Here is a 15,405-nt window from a genome sequence, read left to right as displayed (position 1 = left end):
ATCTTACATCCCTGACAAGAAGCTCAGGCCCAAGGCGCCTGGGTGGCTCAATTAAGCATCTGCCTTAGGCTCAGGTCGTTATCCTGGAGTCCAGGGATGAGCCCCACCTCAGGCTCCCTGCTCAGCGGGGAGTCTGCTTCTGTCCCTCTGCTCCTCCCCCACCCCCCCAATCCCTGCTTGTGCGCGCTCGCTCGCTCTCTCAAATAAATAAATAAAATCTTTAAAAAAAAGCAGCAGCTCAGGCCCTTGGGGTAGGGGGTGCTCAGATCCCTGTTGCAGGGAGAGAAGGAGCTGTTACGTACCCAAGGTGTGTTCCGGTCCTTCATAATTAGAAGGATCTCATATCCCTGTGTTTGTCTGTGTGTGTTGGGAGGGGGTCAGACCCCCCAAGGAGAACACTCAGATACCAATCCCTGATGAGAAAGGACCTCTGAAGGCCTCACCTTGCCTGGGACCTCTGTGGGGGGGGGGGGAGTATCCATCTCCTGAAGAGGCTTCAGACCCTGTCTCTGTAAGCCCCCATCCATAAACAGGGGGATCTTGGGCTCAAGTGCCCGAATCAGTGAGGCTTATTTTCTTGAAGAAAGGTTCAGGCTGGTGAGGTTGAGGGAGAGAAGAGCTGAAAGCCTATCACTTTAAAGAAGCTTAAGCTCCTAGAGAGAAATTCAAATTCAGACTCTCGGCCCCAAGAAGGTCTCAGACTACTGAAAGGAAGCATAGACCCTTGTCACTTAGTAAAGGGACAAATCTCATGTACCTTAGTAGTTTCTGGTCCCTGAGTGTTAGTTTTGGCTCTTGTCCCCAAAGGGAAGAGAATCTTGTCTCCCTGGAAAAAAATTCAGATCCACCTTCTCTAAAGAGAATATATACACACGCATGTATCAGGCTCTTGATTCTAGAAAAGGGAGTCTCAGGCACTCGAAGGCAGGCCTAGGACCCTTAAGGAAGTCTCAAACTCCACTGCAGGGTGGTCCTGAGCTGTGTCCCCCTGAGAAGGAAAAGGACGGGAGATTGTCCTGTAGACTCCTGAAAAGGGTTTATGTATCTTGGGGACGCTCAAAATTCCCCTGAGGTCTCCACCTTACTTGCGTTCCCTGAAGGAGAAGTCTTAGACCCTTATCCCAGGGGAAAGGAAATCTCAAGGCACGGAACACAAACCAAGGTCCCTTGCAGTCACGAGACTCCCCTCTCAGGAGGCAATCCCATCTAATGGCCCTACATGATGAGGTCTCATGGCCCGGAATAATGGCTCTGGGTCCCAGAAGAGACCACAGACTCCATCCTTAAGTCCGCCATCTTATCTGGGGCCTCTAACCCCCAAGTCCTTGGTGGGCGGTGGGGAAGAGGGTGCCTCAGGCCCCCACCACCAGAGAAGAATGCCAAGCTCCGGGAGCAGACGTAGGTCCCTCGGGACGATCTCAAACAGCCTTCTTTGGGTCCCTACCCGGTCTGGGGATCCCACCCACCATGGGGATCCCACCCACCATACCCACTCACCTGTTACCCCCAGCCCATACCTGCTCAACGGTTGCGGGGTCCATAGCCTCGATGCGAGCTGCAGCCGCTTCATACTCGTCTTCACTGTTATAACCCGCGCCGACCTCCTCACGCTCTGGACTGCCCCCTCCAACCGCTCCGACCCCGGGGGCTTGACGCCGCCGCTTGCTGTGGCCCGGCCCTGAACAGCAACCGCCAACGCCTACGGCTCCGCCCACGCCCACCACCACGCCCGCCGCGCCCACACCCGCCGCCGCTGCACCCAGCGCGTCGCCGGGACCGCCGCCGGGACCAACAGGGCCCCCGCAAGGAGGAGGTGAAGCCTGCTGTGGCCGCGGACCCGCCACGGCGCCAGGCGGCACGGCCAGCGCCCAGCGGTGAAGCGCTCCCGGTGGCCCCGGTAGCGGGCCCTGAGGCGGTGGCGAGGCCCGGGGACGGGCCCCCACGACGCCCGAGTCACGGTCGCGGTCGCCACCGCCCACACCCGTGCCGCCGCCGCCCACGCCCACACCCCCGCCGCGACGCGGCGCCGGGGGCAGCGGCCCGGGCGGCGGCGGTTCGTTGGCGGGGTCGGCGTCGGGAGGCGGCGGCTTCTTTTTGGGGAGAATAGTCATGGCGGCACCGCCAAGTACCCCCCAGCAAACCCGGCGCGAGGCACGCCGGGAGAGAACCCGGATGAGGGGGCTACTGTGGTGCGCGAAGCACGACGGGATCGGCGGGACCCGGATAAAGAGATTGATGATGCACCGGTTCGAGAACCGTCGGTGGCGCGCGGGTCACGCGGCAGGAGAACCCGGATGTGAAGTCCTAGATGAAGGCACCGCGGCGGGTTTGTCGCAGCCTTCTCTCCAGTCCAACAAGTTTATTGCTACACTCGCTCGTTCCGGCCTGCTGCTTCAAAGGAAACAGAACCAAAACAAGCACCTCTTCGCCCCGCCCCCTCGCAGGTTCTTGAACTACCGGGTGGGGCCCCGGGGCGCTGCGCATGCGCGCCAGGGCACGGCCCCGCCTCTCGTTCGGAAGTACGTGGGCAAAATCTTCGCCGCCGCCACAACAATCGCGGGCACCAACCAATCGGGGCAGCTGCGTGGGTGCTCGATGATGCCCACGGGCCAATCAGATGCGAGCGATCGCCCTCCCGTGCCCTCTGTCTCAGATTTCAGTCAAAGTCGGCACCCTCGTTCCTTGCCTTCCTTTCTCGTCCGCCCTGTTGCGCTCTCCTCTCCTCTAGGCTGTGACTCGTAGGCGGGGGTACTAAGACAGGACAGCGTGGCCGGCCCCGCGCACGACAATTTTGGAAAGCGCCTCCCTGCCAGGCTTCCAACTTGGCCGCAGTCAGCCGGACTGACTGGAAAATATCAACACTCCCAGAGCATAGCACTCCCCTGAAGCGTCAGTTCCGGTCCCACCCACCTGCAAATCCACGTCCGGCGGGGAGGCGGGTTCCGCTTCACCCTGGCAACAGACCGAGTTCTGGGGTGATTGGTTAAGGGGAGCCGTCATTCACGTTGGGCCGGCCAACCCTGGGACAGACGTGCACCGTGGGGACCTTGGGTGTTTGGGAAGCAGACACACCTTCTTTGGCTCCGCAGCACTCTCGCCCTCGCGTTGACCTCCCCGCCCCTGTGGCTAGTGCGCAAGCGCAGCACAGCCTTTCCACCGCCCCTCCCCGCCCCCCGCCCCCCGCCACTGAGTTTACCCGGGTTGAGCAAAAGTTTATGAACCAGCGCTGTCACCAGCCAGTGCTTTGCAAAGGGGGTTGGTAAAATCCCTGGTATTGAGCGGTTGGAGAGCTACAAGCTAATCGGAGCTCTGCCCCTCCTGTCTGAGCGATCTTTGGCAAGTCATTTAACATCCATCCCACCCACAATTTTTCAAGAAATTTTTTTTTAGTAATCGCTGTACCCAGAGTGGAGCTTGAACTCACAACCCCCGAGATCAAGAGTCGCATGCTCTTAGGACTAAGCCAGCCAGGCGCCCCTATCTGCAATTTCTACTTCTCTGTAACATGGCAATGATAATTATGATTTAAGGATCAGAGCTTAATGCTTGTAAAGGGCCTAGTGCTGTGTCTGACACATAGTAAGTGCTCAATAAATTAGTCTGAATGGCAGTGCAAGGAAAAGGATCCCAGGCTTTGGAGTCAGGAAGACCTCAGTTCCAGAACCTGATGGACCGTTACCAACTGTATGACCTCGAGCGAGTCATTGTGTCTCAAATTTGAGGTTAATTTTTTTTTGAGAGTTAATGATTTATTTCACATGTCGTTTTAAGATTCAGACAACTACAGAGATTCAGAGTCATACAGGGAAAATCTCCTGCACATAGCAGATGCGCATTAATGTCAGCCATTGTGACGTCACCATCGCTTCTCCCCTCTCTTCCCATTCCTATTGCCCATCTTTGGGAATTCTGGTGTCCCAAAGTCTGCCCAGACTACCTCAGGGAGTAGTTATGGGGTTCAGATGGGCTTATGAACCAAGAAGTTGTTTCGAGAGGTGAGGGCTTGCTGCCAGTCTTGGGAGTCAAGCCATACATGTTGACCGAAAGATGATCAGAAAGCTCTTCCGAGTGCCATCTAACCTTCTTCCTTCAGATGCTGACCTTGGTTGAAGTTCTTCCCCGAAGGGTGTCAGTTACAAATGGCATGTTGTGTTTTCTGCTCTGAAGACTTAGTGGGAGAGGACTCACGTTTCCTGGGCCTATTGTGTTCAGGGCACTATGCCAAATGCCTATGCATGTTATCATATTGAATCCTCTCATGATCCTCTCACTTGACCTATATTTCCTACTAGATATTTGTCCAGCACTACATGTCTAAAATTGAATCTAGGGTAACGTTGTAGCTAATCTTCACCAAGTACTTTCTATGTGCCTGGGGCTGTGTGCTAATGGGTTTGAGGTTCCTTTTGACAGTGAGTGCCACCCCCCACTCAGGCTTTGCCCAAGCCAGAACCTGGGAGTCACCCTTGTCTGCTCCCTCTTCCTCAACTCCCACATGCCTGTCAATCCCAAGTCCTGCCAATTCTACCTCTCAAATCTCTTGATTCTCCAACTCTTACCACCACTACACTTCCAAGCCAGCATCACCCACCAACTGGACTACTGCAAAAGCCTCCTCACCACCCTTCCTCCTGCCAGGACTGTTTCTCTAGAATCCACTGTCCACAGCCAGAGCGATCCTTCTGAAATGCAAACCTCAAGATGACTTTCCCGTCTACAAGCCTTCAGAGGTCCCCGTTATCCTTAGGATAAAGTCCAAAATCTGCATGTTAGCTTCAAAGGCTTTTTGTGATCCGGCCTATCTCCACATCCTTACTCTCATCACAGCCTCACACTCTCCTCCCCAGCTGAACTGAACTAATTTCAGTTTCCCAAAGGCCCTGAGCTTGCCTCCTAACCTCTAGGTCATTGCACATGCTGTTCCATCTGCCTGAAACATTTTTATCCTTTTGCCTGGCTAACTCCGCCTCATTCTTTGGGTGTTGGCAGGGTTAGGTCCTCCTGTCATCTGCATGCTTCTGCAATCCCATCGATTTTAGTTCTACAACACTACACTGTAATTGCTTAATTGTCTGCCCTCCATGCTCACCTCTGTGGATCAGAGACAATGTCTTCTTTGCCCATCTTTGTATCCCTGGGGCTAGCACATGATACGCGGTTAATAAATATTTGGTGAATAAATGATTATTATTTTACAGATTAGCAACCTGAGGCAAGAGAAGGTTTAAGTGACTCTCTCACCTGGGGATTGGAACCCAGGTCAACCCAAATCCAAGGTCTGTCTTCTTGGTGCTCCACAGGGCTCAGTCACACACTAGCCTAGTGTACCCAGTAGCCCAGCAGAGAGAATGCAGGGGATGTCCACAAGGAGGGGGAATTTACCAAATTTGAGAGATGCTTTCTTTCTTCTTCTTTGTAAATCTTGAGTTCTTTCTTTCTTTTTTTAAAAGCGAGCTCTAGGCCCAATCCAATGTGGGGCTTGAACTCACGACCCCGAGATCAAGAGCCGCATGCTCTCCTGACTGAGCCAGCCAGGCGCCCCTGAGATGCTTGTAATCAGGGTTCAGTTCAGAGTCATTTGCTGCCAGGAAGCCCGGGGTTTAAGTCTCCTCTAACCAAGCGTGTGCTGCTGTGGGTCTCAGCTCTTCAAACCACCCTCTTTAATTCCTCCTAGATCCCCATCTTCCAGAACATGTCACCAACCATTGACCTCCCGATACCTGTACCCACACCTGCCCTTCTCCTGGTTGAAAGGAATTGAAACCAGAGTACTTTCAACTCCCCCCCCCCACCAGCCCAACCCAGCCTCCGAACCCACAGAGCCAGGAGGTGCTCATCCCCATCTCTCCTCTCAGGTTTTATTGACTGATGGAAACTACATCTTTGTCAGCCACCCGCTCCACGGGGACAGTGCTGGGGACAGGGAACCTGAGATGATGCCAGATTTCAGCCTGAGAGCAGACACAGAGTTCTGGAAGGTGACCCAAGAGGGAAAAGAGAGAGGAATATGTGAAAAGGCTCTGTGGGGTTGGGGGAGGGAGGAAGAGGAGATCAAGAAGTTCCTCCTGCCCCCAACAACTCCCAGAGTTCAGGAACAACCCAGGCCTCAGCCCCTGATGCTTCTGGACTCCTGCCCAAGAACTTGGAATCAGCTATGATCTCCAAACACAGCCCAGCTCTCGCTGGCTGCTAGGCTCTTATCTCAGCCAGTCCAGACTCCAGCTGAACCCAGGAAGGAAGCAAACCAGAGGAGAAGAGAGGAGGAGTGGGTGGAGGCGGCCCCTCTGATTAGGGCAGATGTAAATGCTGCAGCAGACTGGGCAGAGAGGCTTTGCATAATTGTCATGGCAGCAGCTGCTATTGCTAGAGTTTGCTGGGGGCCCAGCGGAGGACGGGGTTGCAGGCACCCGTTTCCAGCAGCCAGGAAAGGGGAGTGGTGTTTGTGCTATCTGTGTGGATTGGGAGAGGCAGCCTGACCCCTGAGCCAAGGCTGGGGGCTGGCAAGTCACTGCTGAGGCCACAGCCCATGAAGCCTGTGGTTGCATTCCAAGCTTCAGAACTGGGGATTTGTGGGGCTCGGTGGAGGGCAGGGACATCTCCTAGAGGCCAGATCAGAGGCGAAGGTTCTCTTCTCTGAACCCCCAAACCTCCACAGCCCAGCCAGAGAGAAGAGGGAATCTCATCTCTCCTTCTCAGGCCAGAGCTCAGATGTCAGGTGGGGCCCCCGGGGGCCCAAGAGGAGGAGCATGCAGGAGGCCAGCTAGGGGAGAGAGGCCAGCCCCAGCATGCTGGGGCAAGGAGGCCGGGGGGGGGGGGGGGCGGGGGGGCCTGAGGAGGCCCAGCACTTCAGCGCCCCCTGGAAAAACCATCGGGGGTGGGGAAAGTTTCCCCTTCCCTGGCTGCTTCCCCACCAGGTGAGCCGTTCCATCAAACTCCATTGCATAGTTCTCAGTGGGGGGCAGAAGGGGTCCCCAGGCCTGCCCCTCCCGGCCTCCCCAAAATATGGCTTTGGAAAGGAGTCCCCAAAAATCGAGAGGGCCCTCTGGACGGGCGGACCCACCGCTCACAGGGAAGAGATCTTGACAGTCTCCGGGAGGAGGCAAGGGGTGCCCAGGCTGGAGTTCCTGAGGGTGCTGCTGGCCCCACCACCACCACCAGGGGAGGAAGGTTGGCTCTCGTCCGGCGTGTTGGCAGGAGGGGTAGGGATACTGATGATGGCAGCCACAAAGTCCCGGCTGTCGCAGTTCAGGTCGAGGCTGTCATGGGGCTTGGCATTGAGGCTTGAGCGGCTGTGGATAAGGGTGGGGAGATGGAAGCTTCTTAAAAGGTCCGCTTAATACTTGCCCCAGCAATCGTGACATTTATTGAGCACCTGCTGGGTCCCTAGCACTGTGCTAAATGCTTCGCCTGCATCCTCAATTATGGCAGTGCCCAGTGAGGGCCCTGGGGTCAGGTGCTCCTGGGTCGAAATCCTGGTTTCACTTTGGCCCCTCTGAACCTCTCTTCTCTCTTTCATCTCCAGCATGGGAATAACAATATTTCCTACCTCATAGGGTCACTGTGGAGATTAAATGAGATAAGAGGTACTACAAAGTGTTTGGAATAGTGCCTGGAACATAATGAGAACACATGCAAAGATGTTCTCCATTACGGTTACTCCTTACAATGCCAAAATCCTCACAAGGATCCATTGTGAGAGCTGCACAACCTGGTCCCTGTTCCTTTCTGATTTGGCTTCCTACCACTCTCCCCCTCACTCACTCCACTCTGCTCACAGGAGCTTCTTGGCTGTGTCTCTGACATGCAGACCCATTCCTGCCTCAGGGCCTTTGCACAGGCCGTTTGCTCCCTCCCTCACCTTCTTCAGATGTTACCTCAGCAAAGCCTCCCCTGACCACACTATTTAAACTGCGCCATACCCTGTTCTGTACTCTCTGCCCCCCACCCCCGATTTCTTTTTCTTCTTGGCACTTAACACACCTCATCATCTGTGTCTTTGTTTGTTTATTAACTGTCTCATCACACTAGAATATAAATTCCAGAAGGTCAAGGATCTCTCTCTGTTCTCTTTGCTGCCTGAAGTGAACTCAATTCCTAAACTCCTACAGGGAACTCCAAAGTACCTAAAAGTGTGCCTGGCATATAATAGGTGCTCAATAAATGTTTGCTGAAAGGACCGACAAAGAACAAGCTCCAGACAAGAGAAGCCCAAGCTCCCAGCATAGAGGAGTTTGGGCTCAAGCTTGGCTTGCTGGGCCCGAAGTCATGACATCTCAGAACCCCCACCCCTGGGGCCAAGCTCTGAGCTCCCTCTCGGGGGGTAGCCAGCAGGTGGGGGTGCTTACCTCTGAGGGGCAGGGCTCCTGCGCAGCCCTGCCAGTGTGTCCAGCTCCTGCATGCTGCCGCGACTGACCGAGGCCGTGGAGTTGGCGAGGCGAATGGCACGGCGCTTGGCCCTGCGGGGGCAGCAGGAGGACAGCAGGCCGCCGGGCCCCACTGCCTGGGAGGACACGGAGGTGCTGCGGCTGGTGCGGCCCCCCAGTGAGACGGCGCCCAGAGCCTCGCTGAAGGTCAGCTCATCCGTGAACTCATGGCACTGGGGGCAGAAGGGAGGCACGGTCACCAGGCAGCACACGGGAACTGACCCCACTCCTGGGCCTTTGCTTAGGCTGCTCCTTCCTTTCCGGAAGTCTCTCTCGCTTCCCTTCCCTTGCCCACCCTTCGAGGCTCAGCTGTACTGGGGCCTCTTCCAGGAAGCCCTGTGGGATTTCCACAATTAGTAGTGAGCCTCCCATCCTGGGGGCATGGGGGGAGCTGGCTTGGCCACAGAGGAATGCCCCTCCTTCTGCCACGCCGCCACCTCTCCTTAGGCCTCACCGTTGTCTTCTCTAGACAGTGCAGGAGGTGGTGATGTTGTTGCTCGAAAGCAGACCGGTTCCGGACACACAGCGCCTGTTCCTCCCCACTGCCGCTGTCCTGGGTTGGGGGGCGGGGACGGAGCAGGGCACTGAGGTCAGAACCTTCTTCCTCCTGTCACTGCTCCCCTCCCCCCAACCCCAAGGCAGGCCCCTCCCCACCTCAAGGCCCCCATTCTGCTTGTACTGCAGGAAGGCATTGGTGGTACCACTCTTCGCCAACCGGATCCTTGCCAAGCGCACCTTCTACAGAGAAAGGAGGAGACAAAGAGTCAGGTGGGTAGACACAAGAGTAGACTGGCTTGGGGTGTGGGGAGCAGGAGGTACTCAGAGGGAAGAGGCAGTTACCTGCTGTGCTCGGCGCTTGTCAGCACGCTGGTTCTGGTGGTAGATGCGGCTAAAGTTGGACACGATGACTGGCACAGGCAGTGCAATGACCAGGACACCGCTGAGGGAGCAGATGGATCCGAAAATCTTGCCAGCAATGGTGCTGGGCACCATGTCTCCATAGCTGGGGCCAGGGGAGGGAAGTCAAGGTCAAGAAAAGTGCCCACCCACCCCTCAGTCTCCCACTCCGTCCCATCCAACCCGACACGCTCTGCAACCCTGGCCAGGCACTGAAACTTTCTGAGCCTCAGTTTCCTGCTCCGCAAAATGTGGGGAAAGACCTCTCTGGCCACCAGTGGGGGTCAAATGAGAAACTGGCCCTTGGCCCCTGCCATCTGCTGCCCCCTGCCATCTGCTGCCCCCCATCTGAGTTGCACACCGAGCATCTGAGTCAGCTGGAAATCTATTAATACCAAACAGAGGGGAGAAGGAGGAAGTCATAGGCAGTAAATATAGTCTCCTGGGGAGAGAGTCCCAGCACCACAAGCCAGCTGAGGGGCTCTGAGTCCCAGGAGCAGTGCTCTGTTAGTTTTGCTTACATCTGTCTTACCTTCTCTAGGTAGGACCCCTTCTTATTACACCAGAAGAAGCCTTGAAACTGTCCTCCTATGAAAAAATAGGGGGGAGCCTTGCAACTCCCTCCTCCTTTTCTCCATGCCACCTCTTCCCAAGGAGATGGAGAAGTGCCGATCTTACCAACTTGTTTCACGGGGCCGGGGTGGGGGGACCAAAACTCAGGGAGGTTCCGTAGCTGACTTGCACAAGATCGCACAGCATACTTATGTTCGGACCACGGGAGCAATTAGACCCCCTCCCCTCTGCAGTCCCAGCCTCTAGGCCTTCGCTCAGTCCATGCCCCCCTCCCCCGCCCCAAGGATGGCTGTTCCTTATTTCTTTGTTTTGACTCATTTAAAAGTCTCTCCAACTTGGCCATTTCTGGTCTGTGATGTGTCATCTCAGACTGTGTCCTCAACTATGAGACGCAGGCAGCTGTCCACCCTCCCAGGGTTGCTGTGAGGACTCGCTAGGGTAAAAGGCACCCAAAGACCCAGTTCCAACCCACTCTCAGGGCTCAGTATTTGTATGTCGATCCAATTCTGAACCTCCAACCCGAATTAATTTCTACTCCTTAGAAACCTGAAAGCCATTTTTCTGTACCTCTATGAAAGCCCGGAGCAAGCCCAAATCACCCGTTCGACAGATCCTGAGCAGCAACTGCACACCTAATCCCAGCGATGGAAATTTAGAGAAGGAGCGCGATATCTGCCCTAGACAATGTCTTTAAGAACAACATGAGTTTGGTGATTCCATTTGATGCCTTTTATCCCAACTGTTTCCTCTCAAGGACTGACACTAAAAACATAATGCCGAAAATACCTTGACCTGGAGAACATCAAGGAATCACAAAGCCACAGAGGTAGTACCCCATATGGCAGATGATTCTGGAGGTTTGGGAGACATGGGTCCTCAAGGTGGGAAAAGGAGGTGATGGAAAGCCAGTACCTAGGTATCCTACACCAGAAACTTTCAGAGAACTTTCGCAACCATGAGGTCACGGAATCCCCTCTAAATGATGGAGGGATCACCATTTCTCATTTGACACGGGGAGGGGGGGAACAGGCCCAGAGAGAACAAGGTCAACAGAAAGAGTGCAGCTAAGACAATCCTTGGAACCCAAGTCTCCTGACCCGGACAGTGAAGGCATCGTCAGACCTGCGAGGGATTTGGAGATTGGTCCAACTCCCTCTGTTTTTTTTTTTTTTTTTAGAGAAGAGCAAACAGAAGTGCAAATAGAGAAAAAAGAGATCGTTTATCTACCCTTCTTACTCTTACAGAAAAAGGTGAGTGTAACTGGTCGGGCAGCTCCCAAGACAGGGTCTGCACTCACCCAAGTGTGGTCATGGTGACAATGGTATACCAGAAGGCCGCAGGGATGCTAGTAAAGTTGGTCTTGTTTGTGCCCTTCTCGGCATAAAACATGACAGTGGCGAAGATGATGATGGCCATGGTAAGGGAAAAGAGGAGAAAGCCGAGCTCAGAGGCACAGCTCTTGAGGGTGTAGCCCAGAATCCGCAGGCCCTGTGAGTGCCTGGAGAACTTGAAGATGCGGAACACCCGGAACACACGTAGGGTGACGAAGGCGCCCGAGACATCCTCGTTCTTGGGCACGAAAAGCCCGATGTAGTAGGGCAGGATGGCCACGACATCGATAAGGCTCATTACACTCCGCAGGAAGCGGCACCGGCTGGGGGCGGCGAACAGCCGCAGGAGGTACTCGCCCGTGAATATGAGCACACAGGCCGTGTCCATGCAGAAAAAGGCCAGGGGGAAGCGGTCGCCGCAGGGCTGCTCCCTCGGGGGCCGCCGCGCGGGACCGCGGCACGGGATGGTCTCCACCACGTTGGCGATGACCGACACGGCGATGAAAAAGCCCGTCACGTAGTAGAAAACGAGGGCTGCGGTGCTCGTGTGCGGGTTCTCGAAGGCCCGCCAGAGCCGCTGCCGCAAGGAGCTGCCGGCCGGCAGGGCTGGGCCATCGCTGGCCTGCTCGGCCTCCTCGTCCTCGGCCAGGCGCTCGGCGTTCTCCTTCTTGCGGTCCCGGTACTCTTCGAGGCAGCAGTCGCCCACGAGCTCGGGCACCAGGCCGTAGAAAGCCAGCTCTTCGTCGAAGGCCTGGATGCACTCCTGCCGCGGGCAGTGCAGGCGGCCGGTGCGGTAGAAGTTCAGCACGTGCCGGAACATGTCCGGGTCGCGATCAAAGAAGTACTCGCCCGAGTCCGCGTCATAGAAGAATTCCTTCTCCGAGCTGCCTAGCAGGGTGTCTGGGTAGCGGTCCAGCGTGTTCTTCCAGGTCTCGAAGCGCCGGCCGCTCACGTTCACCACCAGAACCTCGTCCCCTCGGGACGCCTTCACCCCCGGCGCGGGGGGCAGGGGCTGCTGGGCCAGGGGCAACCAGCCCACCGCGGCCGCCCGCGCGAAAGGCAGCCACGTGGCCACGCCTGCCGCCATCCTGCCGCGCCCCAGGCCCACGGAGACTTGGGGGGGGGTGGCCTTTAGGAGAGTGTGGCTGTCTCCAGGATGGTGGGGGCTTGGAGAGGCCCTGGGCCACTCGCACAAGCAAACTGGGGGTGTCTACAGAGGCCAAGAGGAACCAGGAGGAACTAGAGAGACAGGCAGGGGCTTGGGGGGCATTTAGAGGGTCTGGGGGGGACTTGGGGGTTGTCTTGAGGGACCTACGGAGGAGGGGCTAGGGCGCATGGAGAAGAACAGCAAAGGGGCGCCCGGAGGGGCGGAGAAGGATCTGAGGGAGTGTTTAGAGAGACAGGGATGGCTCTCGAGGGGTCAGCATGTGCCTGCGAGATGTCTGGGGTGCCTAGGAGGGCAAGGAACACTGGGGAGTTGTCCACACTCTCAAGAGTTCTGAGGGAAGATGGGGCTGGGACCCCTTAGTGGGCTTGGAGAAGGGACCGGGGCTGACGTCCAGAGGGGTGGAAATGGGAGCAGAGGTGTTTCAAAGAGGCCGAGAGTGTCTAGAGGGGGGTTCTAGAGGGGCCGAGAAAAGTGAGGCGGGTCATCCACACCCTCAAAACTTCTGAGGAAAAGATTAGGGGATTGGAGCTCCCTCATGGATCCAGGAAAGGGGTTCGTGCACGGAAGAGGTGGCTATAGAACCAGGAGGTTGTAAAGAGGCTGCCAGGTGTCTTGGGAGTGCCTGGAGCTGCCAAGAATAGCCTGGGGGGGGTATCTACACTCTACAGGAGTTCTGGGGAAGGAAGGCAAGGTGGGGCCCCCTAGAGGGGCTGGAGAAGGGAGTGGGGCATCTAAAGGGGTAGATATGGGGCTAGGTTATTTTTCAGAGACCGAGAGGTGTCTGGGAGCGAGGGGTATGGGGGTGGTGCTGAGAAAGTCTGGTTCACCCTCTCAAGAGTTCCACGGGGGGGGGGGGGAAGAGGCCTGAGGAAGCCCCCTGGGGCTCAACTGGAAGTTGGGCACAGCCCCAGAGCACCCAGAGGTTGGATAAAGACTAAGAGGAGGGGTCCCCCTTCCCCCCAGCAAAATGGGTTGGAGAGCGGGTGGGGTGTTAAAGGGAGTTGGGTGTGTCTCCAGGGAGGGGGGCTGGCGGGCCTTGCGGGGGGGGGCGGATGGGGGAGGCCGAGGCGAAGCTGCGTCCCACCGTTAGGGGCTGGTCTGGGGAAGCCACACCCCGAGGGGCCGGCGGTGGAAGCGGCGGCGGCGGCGGCGGCGGCGGCGGCGGCGGCGGCAGAAGAGGGGAAGCAGCCACAGTCAGGCCCGGGAGAGGAGAAGGTGGCACAGGCAGGGGGAGGGGGCCGGGGCCCTGGAAAGACAAGGGCCCGCAGAAGCCCTGGGGACTATCCCAGGATGGGCTAGGGCATGAGGGCCGGACCAGGGAAGGGACAAGGACAGCGCTGTTGGTGGCCCCCTCCCCCTCCCCCAAGGGCCGTCCTCACCTGTGTCCCCGCTGCAGCGGCGGCCACAGCGGTGGGGCTGGGGGTACCAAACACCGGAGCTCCTGCCCCCCGCTGCAGAGCTGCCCGAGTTCTCCTCCTCCTCTGCTTCTCTCTCCCCGCCCCTCCGAGCTTGCCGGGAGCTGGAGAGAGAGGCAGGGAGGGGCCTCGTGGCTCCCGGAGCCCCCTCCCCTAGGACAGCCTGAGAGGGACCCTGGGGAGACTCCGCCTCCTACAAAGCTGGTTGGGCCTCAGTCGCGTCATCTGGAAAATGGGGGTGGCAGGGAGCTCTGCCAGTTCTCCCCACCTCCTTCCTGGACTCCCCCCTCTTCCTGCCCAGCTCCTACCCCCTCTGCCCCCGGGGGCCCCCACCCCCACCCGTCTGAATCAGCAGCACTTAGCAGATCCGATCGATGGGGAGGCGTCTGTTAATGGCCCCAGAGCGGAGTGCCATGGGGAATGATGCAGCGCTGTGTCCCCTCCCTGCCCCCATGCTGGAGAAGGGCTGGAGAAGGGGGTGGATGGAGGGACTGGTGGGGGGCATTTCTCTAGATGGCCAGGTCCCCAAAGCTGCTCCCTGGGTGGGGGGGGGCGGTGCATGCGTTAGAGCCCAGCTCTGACCAAGACTGTTGCTATGGGACTGGAGCACCAGCCTGAAATAGGGGGTAAGGGGAGTGTGGATGGGGGCAAGCCAGGTCCCACCCCCATGCCAGGGTCTCTCTCAGGCAGGCCCCACTCTGAGGGGCAGTCAGCCTCATCCCTCTGCGTCCAGGAGCCTTAATTCACGCCGCCTCCCCTAGAGGACTCTGCTCCCGGGTGGCATAGAGTACTGGGTACCGAGTGCCTCAGGACCACGGATGGGTTCGAACCCCAGCTTTGCTGCTGACTTGCTGTGTCCTTGAGCAAGTGACTTGCGTTGTATCCTCAGCTGTCAGATGGAGAGTTACCCCAACTTGATAGTATCGTGGGGGGCATTAAATGGAGTCATGTGAGAGGGGATGGCACAGGGCATGGCGCACAGGGGAAGCCTCGTTTTTTAGTAATTAAAAGTGTGGCGAGAGGGGGAGCACTAAGGGGGGACCAATTTTCCCCTTTCAATCAATCTACCCACCCGCGTAATCCTGTTTGCTTACTCATCACACTCCCGATTTGTCTGTTTCTCTATCCCTCCATCCACCCACCACGCACCTATCAATCCATTCTCCCACCCCACAACCCAGTGCTCTACCTATCCCTCCACCCACCCGCTTGCTCATCCATTTGTATGTTCACCCCATCCACCTATTTGCCACCCTATCCTTATGTACCCCCGGCACCCATCTATCTGTCCATCCATAGCCGTGCCCATCACTTACTTACCTACTCTTCACTCTTCCTCACCCATCCATCCATTCCCCTGGCCATCCGTCTACTTACATCTCCGACCTATCCATCTATCCATTTATTCATCCATTTGCCTATCCATCCATCTGCCTGTGTATTTCTCAACCTCCCCCATCATTGATCTGTGCAACCTTCCACTTATTTATCCATCAGTCCACCTAACCACTTATCTATCCTCTCACCTGCCCACTCTTATCCACACCCATACCCCACACACATCCACCCACATACATATCTGTAGGTATTTCTGTGCC

At 57.0% G+C, this 15,405-nt stretch overlaps 2 protein-coding genes across 4 annotated transcripts in view; both read right to left on the bottom strand.

Annotated features, from left to right (window-relative positions):
* OTUD5 (OTU deubiquitinase 5) overlaps nucleotides 1-2,868 on the bottom strand; it is a 28,145-nt gene extending 25,277 nt beyond the window's left edge. The window contains exon 1 of one of the 3 annotated variants that reach the window (XM_025857437.2): nucleotides 1,518-2,868. In XM_025857437.2, coding sequence (XP_025713222.1) covers nucleotides 1,518-2,111 — 594 coding nt within the window. In that variant the 5' untranslated portion in view covers nucleotides 2,112-2,868. The remainder of the gene's footprint in view (nucleotides 1-1,517) is intronic. The other 2 variants (XM_025857435.2, XM_025857436.2) reach the window with 2 other exon arrangements.
* Nucleotides 2,869-5,844: 2,976 nt separating this feature from the next.
* Nucleotides 5,845-13,954, bottom strand: KCND1 (potassium voltage-gated channel subfamily D member 1). Its single transcript, XM_073901833.1, has 7 exons — nucleotides 13,772-13,954; nucleotides 11,191-12,434; nucleotides 9,264-9,426; nucleotides 9,078-9,161; nucleotides 8,878-8,976; nucleotides 8,346-8,596; nucleotides 5,845-7,289 (listed from the first exon to the last, which is right to left on the bottom strand). The coding sequence occupies exons 2-7, from the start codon at nucleotides 12,309-12,311 to the stop codon at nucleotides 7,064-7,066; spliced, it is 1,944 nt and encodes a 647-aa protein (XP_073757934.1). The 5' UTR covers nucleotides 12,312-12,434; nucleotides 13,772-13,954; the 3' UTR covers nucleotides 5,845-7,063.
* Between the last annotated feature and the right edge of the window lie 1,451 nt (nucleotides 13,955-15,405).

This window comes from Callorhinus ursinus, unplaced genomic scaffold, assembly GCF_003265705.2.
Source record: "Callorhinus ursinus isolate GAN/ISIS: 27379988/994484 unplaced genomic scaffold, GSC_fseal_2.0 scaffold16, whole genome shotgun sequence".
Taxonomy (NCBI): Eukaryota; Metazoa; Chordata; class Mammalia; order Carnivora; family Otariidae; genus Callorhinus; species Callorhinus ursinus.
The sequence above is the reverse complement of the archived record's forward strand: the minus strand, read 5'-3'. Positions and strand labels throughout refer to the sequence as shown.

Coding starts and splice junctions, on each gene's coding strand:
- KCND1 (XM_073901833.1), bottom strand. CDS start 12,311: ATGGCGGCAGGCGTGGCCACGTGGCTGCCTTTCGCGCGGGCGGCCGCG. Junction 8,597..8,877: donor ACTGTCTAGAGAAGACAACG/GTGAGGCCTAAG, acceptor TTCTGCCCCCAG/TGCCATGAGTTCACGGATGA. Junction 7,290..8,345: donor AGGAGCCCTGCCCCTCAGAG/GTAAGCACCCCC, acceptor CCTTATCCACAG/CCGCTCAAGCCTCAATGCCA.